The sequence below is a fragment of the Platalea leucorodia genome (genome assembly GCF_965183815.1).
Source record: "Platalea leucorodia genome assembly, chromosome: 13".
In the NCBI taxonomy this organism is placed as follows: Eukaryota; Metazoa; Chordata; class Aves; order Pelecaniformes; family Threskiornithidae; genus Platalea; species Platalea leucorodia.
The window spans coordinates 5,497,193-5,518,674 of NC_138835.1; the positions used below are offsets into that span (position 1 = coordinate 5,497,193).

Below are 21,482 nucleotides of genomic sequence, written 5' to 3' on the forward strand. Positions count from 1 at the left end.
GTTACCTGGGACAAGCAGGGCTGGGGCACTCCAGATAACAAGAGGGAGTCCATATGGGTATTCCAGGACGCTCTGGAGATCATGATAAAGAGAAACCCAATTGCAAAAACTCAGTTCAGGTCCAGCAGGGCTTATTAACTGTGGTTCAGTGCCAATACTGCAAGACTGCCAGCTGGCCCCCGCAGCTATTTGAGTGCCTTTGCAGCATACTTTCCTGGTGCTCCAGGTTCTGAAAGGGCCTTGTATGTACCAAGGGAGCCAGTGCAGGTCTGGCACTACGTCCTGTCTAATGCACCCTTTTAGGACTTGAAGCATAGATCAGTGATAACAGGCCCTTGGAGCCCTGGTATATGTGGATTGACTTCTTCCAGAGCTTACTTGAATGTCTCTGCACTGCTCTTAACAGAACTCCAAGTTCCAGAGATGCAGTGAGGGGCCATCTGACCACATAGGGAAACCCAAGTTCCACTGTATTTCTAGCTCTGGCTGTGTGCTGAAGGAAAATGGCATTTCTAAGGTTGAACTGGTAGTTTATAACAAATTTGTCATGTTTCACTTTTGCAAATTTTTTCTTCTTTGCATACAGAGTAAATCTGGACACTTTAAGACCAAGCCCACCCTTAGGATGACATTACAAGCTGGAAAAGGACTTTTAATGGAAGATAATTATATTTTTAGAAACTTAAAGATAAGTCCTCTCCATAAGACTGAATACTCACTTTGGGGTGTTAGTGTGCATACATTTGTTACTGCTGTTTCCCAGGATAAATGCTATTTAAAAATAGGAAAATAAGAGAATTTTTCAATAAAAGTACAATCCTTACAATGCATTATGGACCTTGAAAGGTTTGGGAAATATGGAGATCAGTTCCCTGATCTGGAATTCCTTGGCTAGTGTTGCAAAGTGGTCCTTGCTCTGGTCTCCAGGAGGGAGTTAGCCCTCTCCTGCTCCAGTGCTGCAGGAGGAAAAGCAGACATGGAGCAGAACAGGCTCCTCAGTGCTGCACCTCACTGAGTTTGATGAAGCCTAGCAAGCAAAACCTGAACTCTGTGACTGAACTGTTCAGGGAAAGCAGAAATAGGACCTGGTTACTTTTTCCAAGCTTCTATATCCTGGTGGCTGCTGCTACTGTTAAATATGATAAACTCCTATTTGTTCACTTTAGCTTGCCATCAGTACTCACTGTTTGCTGGGGCAAGCCCAGGACGTTTCCCTCCCCACCTGTCAAACTTGGAGTGTGCTTTGGCACCCTGCCATTGCAGAGTCTCAACGACTTGAGCAGACCGCTTCAGAAACAAGACATCCCAGTACTTAAGCCGCCTCTGCTTCATGAGCTTTTCTTCCCATCTGTATGCTTTCTGAGGAAGAAAGTGTTTGCTGGTCAGAGAGGTTTTCCACTTGCGCCTCCTTCAGCTTTCCATTACCACTAAGAGGTTATATGGGGTGCAGTCCTATACACTGTACTGTACTATATGCAGAGGTGTTCAGACTTAATTTATTCCCTTCTCCTGGATAAAGATTATTGCAGCTGTGTGTTTTGGAAAACTATCAATGAAGGGAGTTCAGCTCATACAACACACTTTCAATAGGGTACTGTACTCTATATTTCCAGGTTCTGTTTTAATTACACTTGCATATTACCTTGGAGGAAGCTGAAATCTGGAAAATGTTTTCTCATATACCATGTCTTAAACCTTCCTGACCTTCTGTTTTATACCAAGTACATTTATGTTTGTGATGAAAACCATATAATATGGGGCAAGGTTTGGCTATCCAGGATAATCTATCAGGCATGCTGTCAGTCCCTCTTAGCAAAGACAGCAATTTTCACTAAGAAATGTCCCCGTCATCCCTCACCCCACCACCCTCCAGCAGTCATTCCCTCTTCCCTCCCTTCACGTGGCTCCCAAGAAGAGCCACAGGAGTTGGCCACGTGCTGTGGATAGGGCAGAATAGTGGTCCTCTCCTGTGGCAGCAAGAGGCTCCTGTTGCTCTGAAGAATCCTTGAGGGACTGAGCAACAGGATGGCTCAGGCAGTGTCAATGTATTGCCCATATCCCAAAAAAACCCAAGCAAAAGGCCCAGCCTCATTTAGAGGGGCTGTGCCCAGCAGTGCACTCCCACAGCTTCTCGGAGGCTGGTGAGCAGGAGCAGCACAGGAGTCCTCGGTGTCCTTCATACCACTCCTGCTGGGCCAGGGAAGCGAGCACTGCTGTTGAGCTTCCGTATTGTCTGCACTGGAGACCGCTGGAAAAATAACAGCCCAATGTCCAGAATTAAAACCTCCTCAAGACAGCCAGCACTGTGCAGGGGGAGCAGGGCACCAGTGAGAACTTTTGCATGCCATGTACTCTCTGGCCAGGAATAAGCAGTTGCAAGCAGGTTACAGAGGTGCCCTATGGACTCGCAGCAAGGGGTGCAAACCTCCTTCAGTGATCAGAAAGCATGTGCTTCTCAGGACTGACAGCAGAACAAAATCTGTATGACTCAGGCATCTGCTCCAGAGCAGCTTTCAAGTAACCTTCAAATCCGTGCCAAAGAGAGCACATCTTGATCTCTACATCTGCGGGATGTCTGGAGAATGTCCCGAGAGAAGGGGTTTTCGCGAATATGTGTGAGCAGCAGAGGGTCTGTCAGTCCTTTGCCCAGCTCTTGAAGCCCAGCGCTTCAACATTCAAGAAGTACAGATTGCTGCCAGCATCTTTCTTCTATTATTTTTTGAAGAACTCTCTCCTCCTGGAGGTGCAGGAAGGTGGTGAGCCTTCCAGTCTGGGACACAGGCCTCTGCTCCTGAGTCTAGCACTGACAGGGCTTGTGAGATTGCACCTTTACTTGTCTCAATGCCTCACCCTAAAAAGCAAAGTAACTTTTCCTTCATAATGAGCAACAGGAATAAATCTTGTCAAGCAGGAACTTTGTAGTGGGACTAAGCTGCTTTTTAACTCAGCTGTAAACAAGGATTTTCAACTATGAGGCAAGAACTTATAAAATGGAAAGTTTTTCATTAGAAAGCAGTGATTATGGAAAAGCAGTGTTGGTCATAATAGAAGGCTGAGTTTGAACTCCTATGCTGTAGCTGAGAGAGAAACCTGAACCCTGGACAGGTCAAAATCCAGTACGAGTACAGAGCTAGTAGTGTCTCTGTGGTATTGATGAGACTGTTACTGCAACATTAAATGAGTTCTGGTGTTCACACTACAAAAAGTGTTTGGAGAAGTGAGAGTCTAAAGAAAAAAACACAACAAGAAGAAAAAAAATCTGGTAAGGAAGGTGCACAGCAAAAGCATAACCAAGTTGATCTACCTTTTCCATAGAAAACAAAAGAAAAAACTCATCACAGTCTGCGTAGGTAGAACAATGCCCATGGGAGTAAGTTTTTTCATGTAGCAGACAAAGAAGCCAATTCACTGATTCAAAGTGCAAACTGGACAGTAGGTAAAACCAGCAGCTTGTTAAAAAATGAAGTACTAATATTCACAGAATTAGCTTAGAGCTGAATGTGGTGAGCTTTTTAAAACTTTTGGTCTTTAAATCAATCCTGGATCTCTCTTTCCAAATACATAATACCCAGCTATTGTGTAGTGTCATTTAATTCCAAGGAACTTCAAAAATATGCTTCCTTTAAAAAAAGAAATGGTGGGAAAAGAGATACCACATCAGAAAGCCATGCTTCTCTAACAGGACAGTGACAAAAGCCCTGTTAAGTCCTACTCAACAGATTAAGCCAGGAGGTTCCACTGTACTTGTTCACTGCAAGTTTTGGGCTTCATGTAGAACATAAGAATGGTTTTGCCAAGTCAGATCATGGATCCATCTAGCCCATCTCCTATAGGCAACAGCAGATCCCTGAAAAGAAAAATAAGGACAGGACAAGTGTGCAATGAGGTTTTCCTGGCATGGCTTCTCAGCTTCCAGGTACCAGTGGCTCAGAAAGTCCCATGGACTCATGTTCAGCAGCTTTTCATGGATTTTTCTTCCATGAACTTAATTCGGGGTTTTTTTAAACATTTATAGACTTTTAGCATCCAAACCAGGGTGTGGTCAGGAGTTCTGCAGCTGGGCTACACTGTAGGAATCAGTATCTTTCTGCTTGTTTCAAACCTGTTCTGGACTGGTTTCATTTGGTGCACTGTGGTTCTTATTTGGGAGAAAACTTGTTCCCAATTCACACTCTTAGCCCTCATCACTTTTCCTTCTTGCCCCAGTCACCTCTCACTGAAGGGCTACAGTCTATCTAATTACTCCTCACAGAAGCTGTTTCATACTTTCAGTCATCCTTATTGCCCTTCTCCAGCTCTACTGTATCACAAAGTGTTCAAGAGTCGTGTAAATCCCTGGAGTGCCTGCATATTGTTTTCTCATTTGTTCTCTATTTCTCTCCCAGTAATTCCTAAAGTTGTGTTTGCTGCCTTGATTGCTGTAGAAAATGAGCTGACATTTCAGGGACTCAGAGGTAAAATTTTTTACCTAGGGTAAGCAGGGCTCATCAGGCTAAATGATCTTAATTGTTCTTCCTGCCCTTACCGCCTATGAATTAAACTACCATCCTTCAGTCACATTATAAGATTCAGTCAGTATCAACAGTCTCATAATTTTCTTATAATTGCCAGGTCAGCACAGTGACGCTTTATACTACTGAATTAAATTCCTTCTCCTGAGTCTCCCAAACCTCTGGAATTTCCCCAGAATTCCAAGATTTATTAAAAATCAGTAGGCTTATTGGTGCAGGTTAAATGTTTTAAAACTCTGACAACGCCAGCACATGCTCCTCATCACTTTCTTATCTTACTGGCATGGGGAATATTTCATTACTGTTGCAAGAAGTGAGTTATTTCTTATGGCTTTTTCTCTTACCAGAAATATTATAATGTTTTGGGAGACAGATAGCTCCACTGCATTTATATTTTGAGATAAATAGCAGGTCATTTTTCTTAGAACTCCAAAGAATCAATCTGTTTTTAAAGTTTCTATGCCTCAGAAAGATTCCAGCTTATGCTTTCTGGAACTTATTGATCAAATATTATTCACACAGCATTTTTCCATAGGAAAAAAAATGAAGTCATCAATAAACTTGCCCCATTTCTGTAATATTTCTGCATACATCTGAGATTCATCTTCCATCACCGACCCACACCAAGTGGGTTTAAATTCCAGTAGAGATGCTACAAAGTGAAGATGCATGGACTATAGGCACTAGATGTTCAAACATCTCAGCCTTGACTGAGCCTGGGTGCCAGGCTATAGCTCAGGTATCTTTAAAAATACTGACATGTATCATCACTGGTGCCTTCGGCTGGGGCTGCACGGCTAGAAGGCGCGTCCCCTGGGTGGTGGGTAGGGGATCCCTCTCTGGAGGGTGCACCGGATAAAATTGAAGAAGGTGCCGTGAACCAACGCAGCCTAAGGGAAGGCCACCCTGACAGAAAAACCACTGGCCCTCCAAGTCATGGGGGTTGGGCAGGAGGCCAACTACCTCCTCCCGGAAAAAAAATTAAAAGTTGCAGAAACGATGAGCATCAACTCGGAGATGGAGAAAATCAGTAATGAAGTGAGGAGGAGGAGATGGAACTGGATCGGTCATGTCTTGAGGAAAAAACCAACAGAAGACTGCGCTGTGGCCCTTGGGACTCCAGAGCACGCAGCCGCAGACCGATCGAAGTGGAAGAACGATGTTCGCGCCTTGTGTGCCTCCTGGCACTGAGAGAATTCAGATCAGATCATCACTGGTGTCAATGACACCTTCTTGCAAACACGTTCATGTGCTAGAGTAGCTGTTTGGATGCGTGCCCGGTGCCCGAGTATCAACTATGCTGCTGCCAATTGCTCAGGTCCTTTCTTTCTCTCCTCTCTCCCTCCTCATGCTCAGTATTTCTTGCCTGTAGGACTCATCCAGCAGCTGTTCTTGCAATGCATCTAAAATATCAGGCTGTCTGTAATACAGCTGTTTAGGTAAGGACCCAGCAGTAAAAGGAATCAGTTGAATGTAGAAGCATTTAGTACAAGTTCTTCCTCTGTGTGACTTATATCAGAAATCTAGGTCAGACCACCTGTTCCCCAAAGGGCACACTCCCTGCAAGGTGTGCTGGGGTAGATGTCTATCTCAGCCCTCGTTTGCAAGCTGTCTGGCTTCATATTGTAGGGTGCAGGCAGGAATGTAACTTTCCCAAGTAGCAGTCCGAATGCAGGTGAGCGGTGGGAGACATGAAGAGTTCCCCCCTCCAGGTGCCTCCAGCCAGGTAGAAGTGCAGCAGGGAGAAGGAACTGGGCCCAAGCCCTCCACACCCTGGGCAGGTGAAAAAAAGCCAAACCAACAAAACCAGGGACTATTATGTTTAACAGGAGCCTCTCCACTGTTTTTTTTTTCCTAGACACTAAGACCCTCTCATGCCTGCAGCTGAATCCCAAAAGGACAGAGGGACCCAATCTGCATGTACCTGTCCCCAGAGAGGAGACTCATTTAGGGCACTGTGCCTGGTGTCACCCATCAGCTCACTGCTCAGCACACAGATGCTTCAGTTCGCTCTCCCAGGGCCTGGCTCTTCCCTCTGACTCTCTGTGAAGCCACTTACTTTAGTGCTCTGAATCAGCCTGCTGGAGACAAGGGCTGTTGTGAAAAGCTCCAAAATGCCAAAGTCAGGCACTCGAAGTAACTGTCCAGAGCTGCATGATCAGTCTTTTTAACCTCAGGCTGCACATCGCCTGGAGAAGACAGACTGCTTCTCTGTCTGTGGCCCAGCAGTGAAATTTGTGATCCGTCTGAAAAATCTCATAAATGAAAGTGCCTCATCATCCAGACTCAGGCTTCTCAGCTCTGTTGCTTTGGACCTCCCACAACAGCACACATGGCCACAGTCAGTATTGTGCTAAAGCTACCACTGTTTCTGGCTGTTCAATGCCACTGTCAGAAGCTATTTGCCTTTGCTGGACTTCAGCAGCCTGCTCTTGCTCTAAGCCTGCAGCAGCTTCTGGGCCAGAGGTCTGAGCAAAGCCCTGAAAGCCACTAGCATAAGGACAGGCAAGTGGAAAGAAAGAAGAATTGCTCACACCAAGCCCTCAGAAAAAGGTTTTTTTTCTTGGTAGGCATGTAGACAAGTCTATTCCCACCAGCAGCACTGCCACCCAACCCATCTCTTGTTCCATTTGGGTGTACCTTCACTCTACAGTTGCTCCTGCATTCAGTCCATCTTCTTATTCAATCTTTCACCCAGTCCTCAGCCCCTGCTGTCCTCCACTGCTGTGGGACTGCCTGTCTGCCTCCCGCCGAAAGCTGCTACTCCCTGAGTGCTTTTGCCCAAGCCACATTCCCTCGAGTGTTTCTTTAGAGCACCTCCTCCTGCAGCATGTGCTTCTCCCCACGCTACTGTTAGCCTTTTATCCTCTCTAGCTGGGTTCCTGTAATCTGATCACTAACCATATGAGTTAATGACTTCTTTGCCATCTAAAGTTTATGAGCCTTACTGCACCTTCGCAGAAAAGAGAGCTCCTGTGATGATATACAGCCCCTTCTCTAAGCCTGTGGAGGACCCAAGTTGTGTTTCTCTTTCAGCATTTCTGGAGAAAGATTAATGTTGTGAAGCCATTTGCACGAATAAAATTAAATGTGTCTGCTTTTATCAATAAAAGGCTTATTTCTGACTATGCCATGATAAATGGCAACTTGTAAAAAACAGGCAGACGGTAACGAAACGTGCAGAAGCAATACCCTCATTTTAATGGCATTTCTCTGGCACTACAATGGGCAGAGTCTGCTCAGCCTGGATTCCTGAATGGCAAAGCCTGGCACAAGATATTATAGCAAAGAGACTCTTAGAGAAAAAACAGTGAAAAGAGCATTTTCTGTCCCCTAGCAGAGGGTCAGCCAATTAATCACTATTATTATTAATGGGGTGATTTTTTCTTGACAGCTGTGGCCTTCAAAATGACATCAGGGAAAACTGAATCCATTTGCATTACTTCAGCTAGCCAAATCATTGCAGAAACTTGAAACTAGTTCTGAAAAAATAAAAGCCCAGCAAAAGAGGGACATCAGTGAACTCAGAATGACAGAATAAATGGGCTATTCTGAGCACTCAGCAAAGTATATTTACTGCACTGTATTTACTGTTTTTCAAAAAATGTTAAGATTTCCTTGTTTATTAAATTTGTTGAGCAGCAATGAAATCTCATGCAATTTTATTTTTAAATATCATTTTACTACCCAACAGCAACAGTAAATTCATAAAATAACACGTGATTGACCAGGACTATGAAGTAAAAAGAAATTGTTTGCTTTGTACATTCTTATTAGTCTTGGCTAAGATGTTATAAAAGCAGTATCTTTTAACACCTTTTATTATACAAGGGTCAAGGGGTTTTTATGTTTCTTAAAGAAAGCTTCAAATAGCCCACATAGCAGGTTACTGCATCTTTCATATGGCTGCTGTATAAACAAGCACATTTTACACAGGAAATGACATAACCATGTAAAAGTGTACATGGAGTTTAGGCACATATTCAAACACTAATGGGAATGCATTGTTTTAAATGGCATACTTTTATGTTTACCTATTGAGCTTAGTACCCATATTTTAGCCAAATACAACAAAAATTATCCACACATACCTGTCTTATAGTGTACTGTTTATTTGAAATTTGGACCTTCACAAAGACTCTCGTGGGACAGATAATGACCCTAAAAAGTAAATACAAATGAAGCATTCTCAGTGAGAGAGTGAAACCTGCCATCATAAAGGTGGAAAGCTGAACTTTTAACCTGTATTGCTTTACAGCTCAGGTTTCTCTGCATTTCTACCATCCAGTTGCTAACACCAATTCACCCATGGGAAGAAAGCCATAACAATAATTTAGGGTGTCTATCTTTGCACATTTTATAATGACCAGGCTAAAGAAAGTCGTGCCAAACCTGCAATTTCAAGGTCCTCCATTTCTTTCCAGTTACTTTGCTGTGTGTCAGCCTCAAACTGTGCCCTATCCCTAAACCTCTGTTTTCAGAGAGGAATGAGGGCTGAGTGAGGTCCACCTGGGTTGTGCTTTTGTGCTTATCGGTGATAATGAATGTTTGTAATGGCCACCATTCACACATCTTGAGAAGATTTGATGTGTTTCTGTTCTCACGCCAGATAACCAACACTGTAGATATCCACGTAAAAGCTTGACAAGATTTGCAATGGTTTGTGAGTAGAAATCGAATGGATATGTGGAATTCAGAACAAAAATGACCGCTCACTGGGGCGGCATCTTTTTGTTGCTATTGAAATTTTAAGTGAATTAAGAATAACAAAGTGCCTTGAGAAGAGCAGTGAAAGAGGTCACTCCCTTCAACGCTGTAGATTTAAGTGATCATAACCATTCACTAAGTATCTTATAATTAATTGCAGAGACAGAAGTCTATGCCAGATGATCCCAATGGCTCAAAAAATAAACCAATAAAACATCTATAGGCTAGTATACATTTACACCATGGTGAAAGTCAGCAGACCACACCAGAATAAAATAGCGTTGAACTGGAATTCCCAGAGTTATCAAACAATTTCAGTAACGTAAATGCAAAAGGATACTCTGGACATTGCAGCACTGGTTTATAACCAGTGCTATAAACCAAGGATATTAAATTTGAGAGTTAAAAGTGAAAAACCTACCCTAATCCTGCCATCTACTATGCCCACTATTATAAACTCCTCACTTTGAGCTGGACCAAACTTGAGTAGTGCCAGGACCGTCCCTTCTGGATGTCACCAGATTTGAGCTACCAGCTAAGCAAAGTGAATGTCATGTTACCTCCTAACCTGACCTCTTCGACTGCAATTGCTTCTGTTTACACCAAACCCAATATCTGGCAATTTTGATGCCGTAATAATCAATTATAATTCTAGCATTTTAGTGTCTGTAGTTTCAAATTTGTTTAAACTGATATTAAAGACCTACTAGTTGGTTTTTTTTTTTTTTTCCTTTTCCCTTCAAGGTATAACTACTACCTAACAGAATTTTGGTTTTTGAACCATGACCAAAGGGTGTTTTTTAAGACTTTAGTATTTCAGTATTTATTTTAATTTTTCCTCAGTTCATACGGTTCACTTTGGGATAATTGAAAACCTTAGCATTTTTTTCCATTTAGATGCTGATACATACTCAAATGGCGGGGATGGAGAAAATCAGTAACGAAGTGAGGAGGAGGAGATGGAACTGGATCGGTCATGTCCTGAGGAAAAAACCGATAGAAGACTGCGCTGTGGCCCTTGGGTGGACTCTAGAGGGAAGAAGAAAGCGGGGTCGCCCAAAAACGACCTGGCGTCGGATGGTGGAGGTTGAGAGGAATGGTGCAGGCTGGAACTCTTGGGAAGCGGCACGGCACGCAGCCGCAGACCGATCGAAGTGGAAGAACGATGTTCACGCCTTGTGTGCCTCCTGGCACTGAGAGAATTCAGTTCAGTACCTGAATCTTTACCTTGCTTTATTCATGTATTGAGAAATTCATACAAGGACAGGAAGCAAGAACCCCAGAGAGATACTTACGAGGTTTTTAAAACTTTTTATCATGACCAGCCTCACCAGGATCCTCAGGCTGATCAACAGCTCTGCAGCGTGAAGCATATAGCAATTTTCCTTCTCAGATTTCCAAACTATAATGGATTGCGTGTAACACCAATGCTACTTTCCTCCAAAGCTGTTGCAACATCTCACAAACCCAGCTGGAACTGAAGCAAACTGCCCTTTGCAGGCAGTTATAATCCCAGGAGTTTACTTCTGTTAAGACAACATAGATTTGCTTCAAGTGAATTTAAATAGGCAGTATTTGCTATTTTAAACTGATCACCCTAAGCCATTGAGGAATGTGCCTGTGTGGTTAATAAATGGCATGGCACAGTTGTGTCTGTCATACGTGAGAACAGAGATTTCACTGGGAATGTGCAAACAGGCATATGCATGGGGAGCAGCACTCTTTCACACAAGGAGGAAAGGAGACAACCCTTTCTCATGGTCTTCTAGCCAAGCTCTCCGGAAGGTAGCTGTGGTCAGTGCTAGAGAAAGGATCCTTAAAAGCTGCAAGCCAGTCACCTAGGAAACAGCCACCAAGAAGAAAAGAACTGCTTGAACAGAATGGGCAAAACAAGTCTTGAGATGCCCTCTTCGCTGTGGACTTGGCAGGAGAATGTTTTATCTCCTACTGTAGCAATGGTAAATTATATCTAAATAAGCTTGTAGTAAAGCTTAGCATTAAAAACTCCTTGATGTTTTGAAAGTCATATGAGACTGGCTTGGTGATAAGCAGTTAGTGCAGGAGACAGTAACTGTTGGTCCCGGCCTAAGACTCCATCAGGACGAGGAAGAGCAGGACCTGGGAAGTGCACACACTGAGAGTCCAGTAGGAAGACAGAGGAGCCCTGAGGACAGCCCTGATGCACTAAATAGATCCATAAGACGCCAGAATTTCTCATGCACATGTTACAAAGTAGCTTCAAGTGATCGTCATTCTACATGCCCGTTAACCTGCTAGTTAGTGATTCGCCCTTCCGTCATGCACAACATTCTGACCCATCTCGTTTTGTGTTATCACATGGCCTGCACCAAGCAATATCAATTCCTGCAGGTAGAAATCATGGCGCTAAGCTATTACAAAGACATCATACATATGGAAGCTCCCTGCAGTGCTTTTTCTATATCACCATGCTGTAGGTTATGCAGGTCTGCCTGCACAGGGGAACCCCATGTGTCTGGCAGCAAGGCCAGGTATTTCAAGCTGGTTAAAGGCTCAGCTGCCTAGAGAGTGCAGGAGGAAGGGCAGAGCTTTTTGTCACTGTTTCTCTATGGCCATTGACCAGGAATTTAGGACGGCTTGCCGCTAGTGTGAGCTAGAGCATGTTCAGTCTGGGGTATTGACCAGGAGGACCTCAGGGGCCATATTCGGCTCCCTGTCACTACCCACACCAGTGATGCTGTGCAGAGGAGAGCTCAGATTCAGAAAGTCATGTGACTTGATGGTTTAAACTGTGATGAAACAATATCAAAAGCTAGCATTTACATTTTATACCACTAATAAGCTACTTCAATAATTTCTGATCGTTCTTATGGCCTTTCTGATCCGTCTACAGTTGAACATCTGGTACCTAGTTTTGTAGGTGGAAACATACACAGAGTAATCCCACAATAAATTTATAATCCATGTCTAGAATAGATAAAGGGGATATGCAAACACACAGCCCTTGGAGGGTGGAATACAAGGATACCAGAGCTCTTTTGCAATCATCTGCTTAACTCATTTTTGCCCCAGCTACATCAAGTGATAGTGGCATTCCCCACCAGATCAAACCATGCCATACTTTCAGATCTTTCTTCCAATGTTTCCCCAGTTTCTCTCTGTGGCAGCAAAGTTAGAGGCAATCAAAATACATGGACATGTTTTGCATACCACTGGTATCCTGCTGCACTGAAAAGTCCCTTGCACGTGTATTTATTGGACAAAAACACTAAAAACAATTTCTTAATAGCATTATAATTATGCAGTGTTGGACAGCTAGACACAATGTAGCACTGTGTCAATAATTTATTACATCTTATGCCATAATTGAACACTTTTACTATGAGCATTTGAGAACAACTTGGACCTTATACAGAGTAATATATCTTGCTACATAATAATGGAAAGGTGGATACTTAAGAAAGATATGTAGCTTGGAGGAAAACATACATGGAAGCAAATAACCTCCTGCATCACCTCCTGCTCCATGTAAAACTTAAAACTAAATCAACATATTATATTTAATGACTCCTTTTTTATATATGCATAGTTTCAAGAGCTAATCAGAAAGAAATCATATTACAGTGTAACTATTTACACCAAGATGGGAGCACACCAGAACACAACCTTCTCTTCTAGACATCAGGACTCTTTTCTTACATTTCTTAATGGACAAACCACATGGGACTCAGACATAAATTCAGTCTCAAGAACATTGTTCAAAGGCTCAAACAGGTCATATCCACAGCTCACTGATATCATCTTTACCCACTGCCTCGAGGCTAAAAGCAGGCGATCTAGAGGTGTGGAGGTATAATCTTCTCTATCATGGACTTGAGTTAGAGCCAGTCTCGTGTCACTGACACAAGGCCTTATATCAGGCCGCATGACAGCATCCAAATGTTACTGAAATATGCCCACGGTGGAGAGACATAGAAGCACTGGATTTATTGCTACATCCTTGTAAACATACTTACCCTAGAGGTAAGAAGTCTAGTTAACCTTGTTTGAGGAGAGGTTATGTTCAATCTGTCATATTATCTTTCATAACATATTCACATGAGCAACTGTTCTGCTACCTACAACCACATGACTCCACCACCATGTCCTCATACTGCTTGTAGACCACGTTGTTTGCAGAGTCAATGAAAAGAATGCTAATAGGACTCAGCCTGGTTGGGACACAGCAAGTCGGGGGTGTCGATTCTGGGTCCATTGAGTTCATTAATGTTTGGATAACTGCGTGATTGGTGGGCTCCAGATGGGATCGAAGGGGAAATTCACAAAGCCCTTCACAATGATACGCTTCATACTCTAGAGGGGCTATTATCCAGTCATCCCAGCCCATATCCTTAAAATTCACGTGGAGGGCTTTTCTGCTACACCTTGCCTTCAGATTCTTAGTGGGCCTCTTCCCTTGCCGTGTTGCTAGAGGAGCTCTTCTCTTCCGCCTCTGATTGAATAAGTATTCATAAACAGTTTTGTCATCTTGGCCGGATCTAGCTTTGATTTCATTGAAGAATAAGTCTCTTTTTTTTGTCCTCCCAAATACCAAGAAGAGAGCCTTTTCATTGACCTGTCTTCCTGTTCTGTTAAATCCCACACTCCTGAGATCAACAGCTCTGCCCCTGTCAAAAGTTTCCAGTTCAAAACACAAGTTAACCAAGTTTTTAAAGTTCCTGAAAAGTTTCCAGATGTCAAACACTTCCCACTTTGGTGTATCTGTGATACTGACAGTACGAGAGTCCAGGAGTGTTGCTGCTTGTCTGTTTGTAGAGCAACTAAATAATTTCACTTGGGAAGTTTTTCCAGAAGAATGAGACTTCCATGTATCAGAAGGCTTTTTCCTCAATATTCGAAGCTCTGCTCCCAGCAAACCATCTTTTTCTAATGCACTGATGTCAAAAATATATTTTTGTTTTCTTATAGTTGGCGCTCGCTCATCTAAAAAAAGCACACACATTTTAAAATGTATATCAAGCACAGATCAGTATCAGTTATTCAATTCTTAATGATTTTCCTTAAGTTTGCTCATAAGCCTAGAAGTTTTCTTAATTCGCCCACCAAACAGAAAAAGCAATTTTTGTCTAAGGGATCAGCTCTGTGCAGGGACCCAGAAGAACTCAGTGAATCAACAGGAAAATGAGTTTCTGAGTTTGCATTGTAGTAATCTCATTTATTTCACCAACAGGCATTTTCTAGCTTCAAAGTAGCAATTAGCCAATTGAAAAATAGTCCTTTTTCAAGGCTGAGCACTCACAGGGCCTATTCACCACTTATATCCTACTTAAATTACCAAAACAGAGCTTCAGTGGTGCCCAGGCCTCATGCTGGCTCCAAACATGAGCAAATTTACCCTTAGACGATACAATAGTGAATTAGTCCTTTAAAACCAACATCCCTCAGGAACTGCCAGACACAAGGATAATTGCCTTATTAACTTAACTCCACATGATTCACAACTTTTTCAAATTGCACAGAAAAACATACCTCCCTTTAACCTGATGTTACGTTTGCTTGGTTAAGCTCATGAGCAGCACTAACAAGCAACATGGCTGAGCCAACATTTTAGCAACGTTACATTAACAATGCCTTCTAGTGGCGAGCTGAGAACCTGAGTGCAGCACTTGTGAGCAGCGTATCATCCCTTCCCAGAAGCCAAGCTATTAATAAATAAATGGCAAATAAATCCAGTTCTGGCTGAGTCTTCCATCACCATTACCTTATCAGCTGTAGCCTGTGTTGCTTCCTTAAGTACATGACAAAACTCTTACTAATGTCACTGGAAGCAATGTGGGGCTCTCCAACCAGAGTGGTAAGGTGAACATCATTCTTTGGGAGCCTGGTTATTTCTTGTGTGAAAGCAGACACTAGTCCAAATTTCCAAAAAAAGTTTGGAACCAGAATGTTGGACTGCAAATTCTGGAGTCCCAGAAGTTATTTACTCTTGTTAGTCTGTGCTTAGCTGTGGGCTTCTGTGGATAGAAGTTTGGTGGTACCTGAAAGCATGAGCTTCGAGCTAGTACAGATACACCACCCTTTGCTATAATGAATCCCAGGGTCTACAGTGTAGTTCCTCTCAATTCTACCTTGAACAAGTCAGGCTGACCCTTTGATACTGAAACTTGGTTTTTTTGGTTTTTTTTTTTTTCATGGAATAGCCCTGTTCTTAGCATATCATGTGTTTTTGGACATACTTTACAATAGAATCTAATGTTAGCAGTTTCCAGGAGCTAGTTATGGAAAGAAAATAAGACAAAAATGTAAAAAGTTTTCAAACACCTAAGCATGCAAAGACTGATTGATTTTCAACAATATGCATCTAAAATATTTTCTAAATGTTTTGTTTGGCTGCCACACAACCATCTAGTTCTGCCTCTAAATGAATTTTCCAAGATAAGGCAGGAAGACAAAATCTGCAGCAGAGTTGTACAATTTCATTTACATTAAAAAGAGCTATTTGACTTTAACAAAGTATGATTATTTTCTAATACTCTCTACATGTATACAGACACTCAGACATCTCTCTCTGTCCACACACACACACATGAGCTCCTTTCTTACCTTGTCCTTTGTCTATAAAGCTGGTTATTGTATTGGCAAGTCCAGCCTCCAGTTTTACACTTCCATTAACACCTTTTCTTTCTGCATCTGAGAGAGTCCTGTACAAAGAGAGCATGTATTCATGTGGCGTTATAGGGGGATGTCTGAAAGTTTCCTTAGTTTCCCTCTGGGTTATAGGCTCTTTAGTCTTTTTGGTTTTGAAAGAATCAGTGTCAGTACTGCTTGTGCCAGTTTTTTTCAAAGCCACCTTGCTGCTAAGATTTTGAACCTTTGGAGTCACTGTCCTTACTCCAGAAGGTCTGCTGGGAAGATGTCCTACCTTGCCCTCCGTGGCTGCTGTTCTTGAGAGAACCTTCTTTGATTCATCGTTCTTGGCCAGCAGAGCTCCAGCCTGAACAGCACTGCTTTTAGTCCTAGCCTTTGAGGTCCCAGTACTATATCCATGGCTTGCAGTCCTCAGTGTACCTGCCCGTGCTGAGGGATTCCTCTCTTTTCCTTCTGCTTTTAAAAAACCTAGTTTAGATCCTGGATTACTCTGGCCTGCTTCAGAATTACTCAGCGCTCCAGGAACTAGATCCAGAGACAGCCAAGTCAAATGCCAAAGCAGTAAAGTGAGAAAATGCAGGATTTTCATCCTCTGGTCTTCCTCTGAATGCCACTAAAGAAAAAATCAGAAAAGGTTCCTCCAGTTTGGCAGAAGAAAACATGAAAGAAATTAAAAACCAAAGTCAGCAAAAATGGTTTTCGTTTGAGATTAAAACATTTCAAATCTCGTTGTTCAATACTTGTATCCAGTCCCATAGTGGAAATGCTCATGTACTCAGACACGATCTCCCCTGACTTCAGTTAGCAGCTATAAAGAACTTGTTCTTGAAAAGAGAAAGTTTACCACCTCGTTTTCTTCTGTAAAACTGACTGAAAACTTGAAGGAGTCCTGTTTAAATCCAAGGGTTTTTTTTCCAAGAAGGAAGAATGGCGTAATGCTGCCTCTGTGTTAAAAGGTTTTTTTAAAGTTTTGAATCCTTTCCAGTGAAAATATTTCACACACAGAGACCTGCAGGTGCTCAGAAATCTTTTACAAACCTGAACTCAGGAATTGGAAACGGAATTCCAACAAACCTATTTAATTACTCTCTGATGTCATGCTGTCTAAACTAATTTAACTGCGATATATTTCTTTAAAAAAATCTTCTTTACCCTTTTCATTAGCATGACTCATACTCTGCCTCATGTGAAACAGCTCCACAGGCTCAAAACTCCAGAGGATGACTTTTCAAGTGGCAATACGACCTCTACCTTAGCCTTCGGTGAACTTCACGTTTAAACAGGACAAACTGCAAGATCAACAACTGAGACCTGTCATACAGTCCACTGGACACATACATTAAGATATCTAAGTATAATTCATTTAGCTCTTTTTCCAGAGAACTGTAACAGTGGCTTCACTTTGTCCTCCAGTGACTCAAGGGCTGAGCTGGTAACGCAGGCACTTAACAAGGGTAAAGTTTAATTTTTCACAAACACAACACAGCCATGCCTGCAGTCAGTGTTTTTTGGTGTATTTATTGCTATGCTTTAAAAAAATCCATGTAAGCCCCGTTGGAGAAGAAGCTTCTGCCGGTGGGGATGCCCTGCGGGGTGGGCGGCGGCGCAGTGCGGGGCAGCAGTGCACCCTGCAGGCAGCCAACCTCCTCCTCTGGCCGGAGCCGCTCGGGGAGCTGGAGACGCTCCCAAAGCCCAGTCTTTCCTCCAGAGGCTGCTGAACGCCAGCCTTTGTTTTAAAATTAGACGCAAAATTTTCAAGAGCCGCCTACCCCACGGCCACAAGAAGGCTGGTAGTTAGAAACCAGCGTTACTTACGTGTCAAGGCTATCCTGCTGCTTTCAGCCGTACAAAAGAGTGTGGAGCAAGCGTGTCTGTCATAAGCTGCAAAAAAATGAACTGCTGTTGTTCTAAATGAGCCTTTGGGAAATGAGGCACTGGGCTGGATTCAACAGGGATTAATGGGACCCTTCTCTCATCTTGCACTGATGCTAAGCCCAGTCCTCCTCCCTCAGTTGTTTTTATTTCTGAAGCAAGAAGAAAGGGAAAAGATAGAACACTTTTTAGCTTGATTTGTGCATGCTGTAGCACTTCCCACCCTGACTGGTATCAGAAACACCGAACTACTTCCATAAATAACAACTTGCAGCCCTTTCTCCATGAGGAGCTCTGAATGCTCTACCTTGTTTTGATGGAGGAAGTGAAGGATAGAAGAGTTCAGTGATTTCACAGATGTCACAAATAAGGTAGATCCAAAAACCCACCCTCCTGATTTTGATCTAATGGCCCTTCCTCTGATGTCAGTTGTAGTTTTGATATTCCCCATCAAAATAAAGCAGCTTTTCACTGAATTAATTCTGACGAAACCATTCCCCAGCAGTCACTCCACGCCGTCCCCATGGCCCCCCCAACCATGCCATCCTTTTATCCTTCCCACATCGCCCACCTTTCTGCTGGGCAGAAGGTAGTGTGCTGTGTCTGGTTCTGTGCTACAGAGGTATTGATTAGCTTGCCAATAGGCCACAAAACCAGCTAAATGTTGAGTTCCCACTTTTAATCTATCCAGCTTCCAGTTTTCACAACACTTGTAAGAATTTAATATCTTTAAGAGCTCTATTGCTCTATCAAACTGGGCTGAGATTTGCAAACAGATTTACAAATTATTTAAGAGATGGACATGAAAGAGCAGGAGGTAAGACAATGTGATTACATGGGCCTTGTCTCTTAGTAAATCAGATTAAAAGCACAATCAATCACATGTTCAAACAATATTTACATGTCTGAGATCAATGTATCTTAGTGAGGTGGTCAGGTCTAGACAGAAAAAAAAAAGAGCAAAAGCAAGCAAAGCAAGCTGTGCAAACTATTCTCTCTCTTTAAAAGAGGCTCTCTTGAGGCACTCTCCATGTAGGTGCTTGGAACCATGGAAGGATGGTTGATGTACAGAGTGCACTGAGCCCCATGGCTCCCGGAGTGGAACATTGGCCTTGAATAAGACCATTTTTGGCCCATTCTGTAAAGGCAGCTCCTCACACAGTGTGTGTAGGGATTTGAAAAGGGAGGACTACCTGGGTCCCTGCTCCTTGGAAGTGCATTGCCTCCTGTTCTCCAGATGGTAAGATTATGGTAAGATTATGTCCACATGAGCTGTGCCACCTTCTCAAACAGACAATTTCAGTGAGTCCCTCTGGACATCCACTCTGGGGAGCCAAAGGAACTGGTGTTGAAAAAGTTGCCATTCCCTGACAATAAAATGCTCTACCCACGTCAACATATTTGCATGTTCCATGTGACAATGAGGTACACGCTGAAGCCACAGTGCATGGGCCCCTTCCAGGATACAGGCTTCTGTGTATACTTTAATGCTGGGGCACAGGCACACACTAACAGCTGAAGCACACACCTTGTGATCGTATTGCCACCTGTAGGTGTTTGTCATTTGGATGCCGCACTGCCGCTGAACTCCAGCCAACTGACGTCCTACCCAGTGTTGCAGCAGCCAGCAGCAGGGTCGTTCCAGGGAAAGCTCAGATCACCTGCCTGATCTGTCAGAGGGCGCTGTGAAATAAAGGCAGGGGCTGAGCCAAGCAGAAAATGCTGGGCTTGCCCACAGAGCCCAGAACTCCCTGGGTGCACTGTAAAATATACCATATACAGTCGGCAACCCCAACATGGCTCCAAGGAGGTTCCGTTGGGTATGTGATGCCATCAGTCAGAATTTGTTCACTGCTGCAAACTTGTGGTTTGAGCTGCACATGGAAATCTTTATTCTAGTGATATATCAGGAATTTCATTGTCCTTTCCCAGGTGAACTAATTTCCAGAAAGGACTTACAGGATTTAGTTGAGTAAACTCCATATATTAAGCCATTTGCTGTCACATTGCTTTTTCTTATTGAAACTAATTAACATTTTATTTCTGTGAGAATTTAGACCTCTGCACCATAGCTTTTTGGGGACTGATTTTTAAAAGTATGAAAAGATAATTTTAGGAAGGAACTTAACAGCTCCATGCTTTTTGAAATAAAATAATTACAGAAAAATCAGAGACGCAATAATTAAAAATTGGTCTTGTTTTGGGCCAGAGCAAAACAAAAATAAATTTCCTACTAACATGGGAAATTGTGGCATAATTTTAAAAGACTCTGCTACAATGTTGTGATGATAAATAAAAATTGGAAGTCCAAAGAAAGAATTGTGTCATTGGTTATCAAAAGACTTGGCTATGCCCCTGAAGAGTAGTGAGCTATGGATGCGACAAGCCTAGAGAAAAGGACAGGGGTACTATCCACTACATGTTCTGTCTCAAGAACGCTAGTACTAAAAAGTATCTTGTCTGCTGCAATGATGCATATGTGATAGGTCCAGAAAGTCAGGCACAGCATGAAAAAGGAAACAGCATTTTTGGATGTTACTTGGAATCAATGGAAAGCTAGTGGTCTTGGGATCTGAGTAGTCTCAAAACAGTGAAGATCTGGAACAAGAGAGAATCTCAGGAGACTTTATGCAAGAAGTTCACCTGAAACACTACAGGCAAGAATGAAGCTGGGCCACTGGGAATCAAGCCCCACGATGACAGCCCAGCTGAGGCCGCAGCATTTTGCTAGCATGGCTGGAGAACTTGTTTCCACTGTAGATCCAAGGACACAGGAGCCTTAGAGTGCTCAGAGCTCCCCACACCTAGACACAGCAGGCCAGGTGTGTGAGAGAGTGCATGGTTGGAGCCATCCAGCTGCTTGCTGTGACTCTGACAGGGAGTCTCTTTGAAGACTGAGTCCGACATGGTGCTTAGACACAAGCAGAGGCTCTGAGCTCTTACAGAGCAGCACTTTAGTTCAGGAAGATACGAAAATTTGAGACAGTGTAAAATAATCCACTGACCCAGCAGCCGTGCTGTACACAGCAGAGCATATTTATAGATTGAACTTGTCTAGCTGCAGTTTCAGAAATTTGATTTCTTTCCTATCTTTGTCTCAATTGACTGGAATTTATGGCTTTAAATTAACCTCTCTCTTCATTTTCTGATCAAGAAGCTAGAGCTCCTTCAGCCGCTTCATATAAAGAGGGGTTTCAGAGCTCATTCCCTAAACCCTTTTTTGCAATCACTGCTTCACAAGATGCTACCCCAGTTCTGAGTATTTTGGGTTTTGCCTAGATTACTAGTGATGCTTCAGCTATGTTAAAATACATGGAGCTGAATCCATCTCAATTGTATTTAGGCTTCCACTGTGTTGGAGATCATTATCTAGACAGTCTTTTAATAGTCATGAGAAAAATAAGATACACACTAGAACTGTAGAAAGTCACACTTAGCAGTAATGATCTGGTAATTGCTTCACCACCTTGCACCATTTGCACGCAGCCACACTTCCAACTGGCTGCTATGTGCAAGTGAAAATGTCTTCCACACAAACCACAGTGAAGGCTGTGGCAGTTGTGGCTACTTTTGCTGCTATTTACTGGGCTGGCTTTTGCTGGAAAAGCTCAGAGAGCTTTTGGCTTAGTGACACCTTCTGCAGTTCAAGTACTTTTGTCCTTCTAACAGAAATTGCTATTGGCACTCGTCCCACTCGCTGGGTGAGAGCAGGTGTGCAGGTTATCTTTGCATTCAGAGGACCTTACACAATCACAGACCATTCAG

General features: G+C 42.9%; 1 protein-coding gene across 1 annotated transcript; it reads right to left on the reverse strand.

Annotated features, from left to right (window-relative positions):
• Window positions 1–13,311: 13,311 nt before the first annotated feature.
• Window positions 13,312–16,434, reverse strand: GDF5 (growth differentiation factor 5; the record flags this gene model as incomplete). The annotated part of the gene is made up of 2 exons (XM_082325796.1): window positions 13,312–14,180; window positions 15,801–16,434. 2 exons carry the CDS (start codon window positions 16,432–16,434, stop codon window positions 13,312–13,314), a joined length of 1,503 nt encoding a protein of 500 aa, XP_082181922.1.
• Window positions 16,435–21,482: the final 5,048 nt, after the last annotated feature.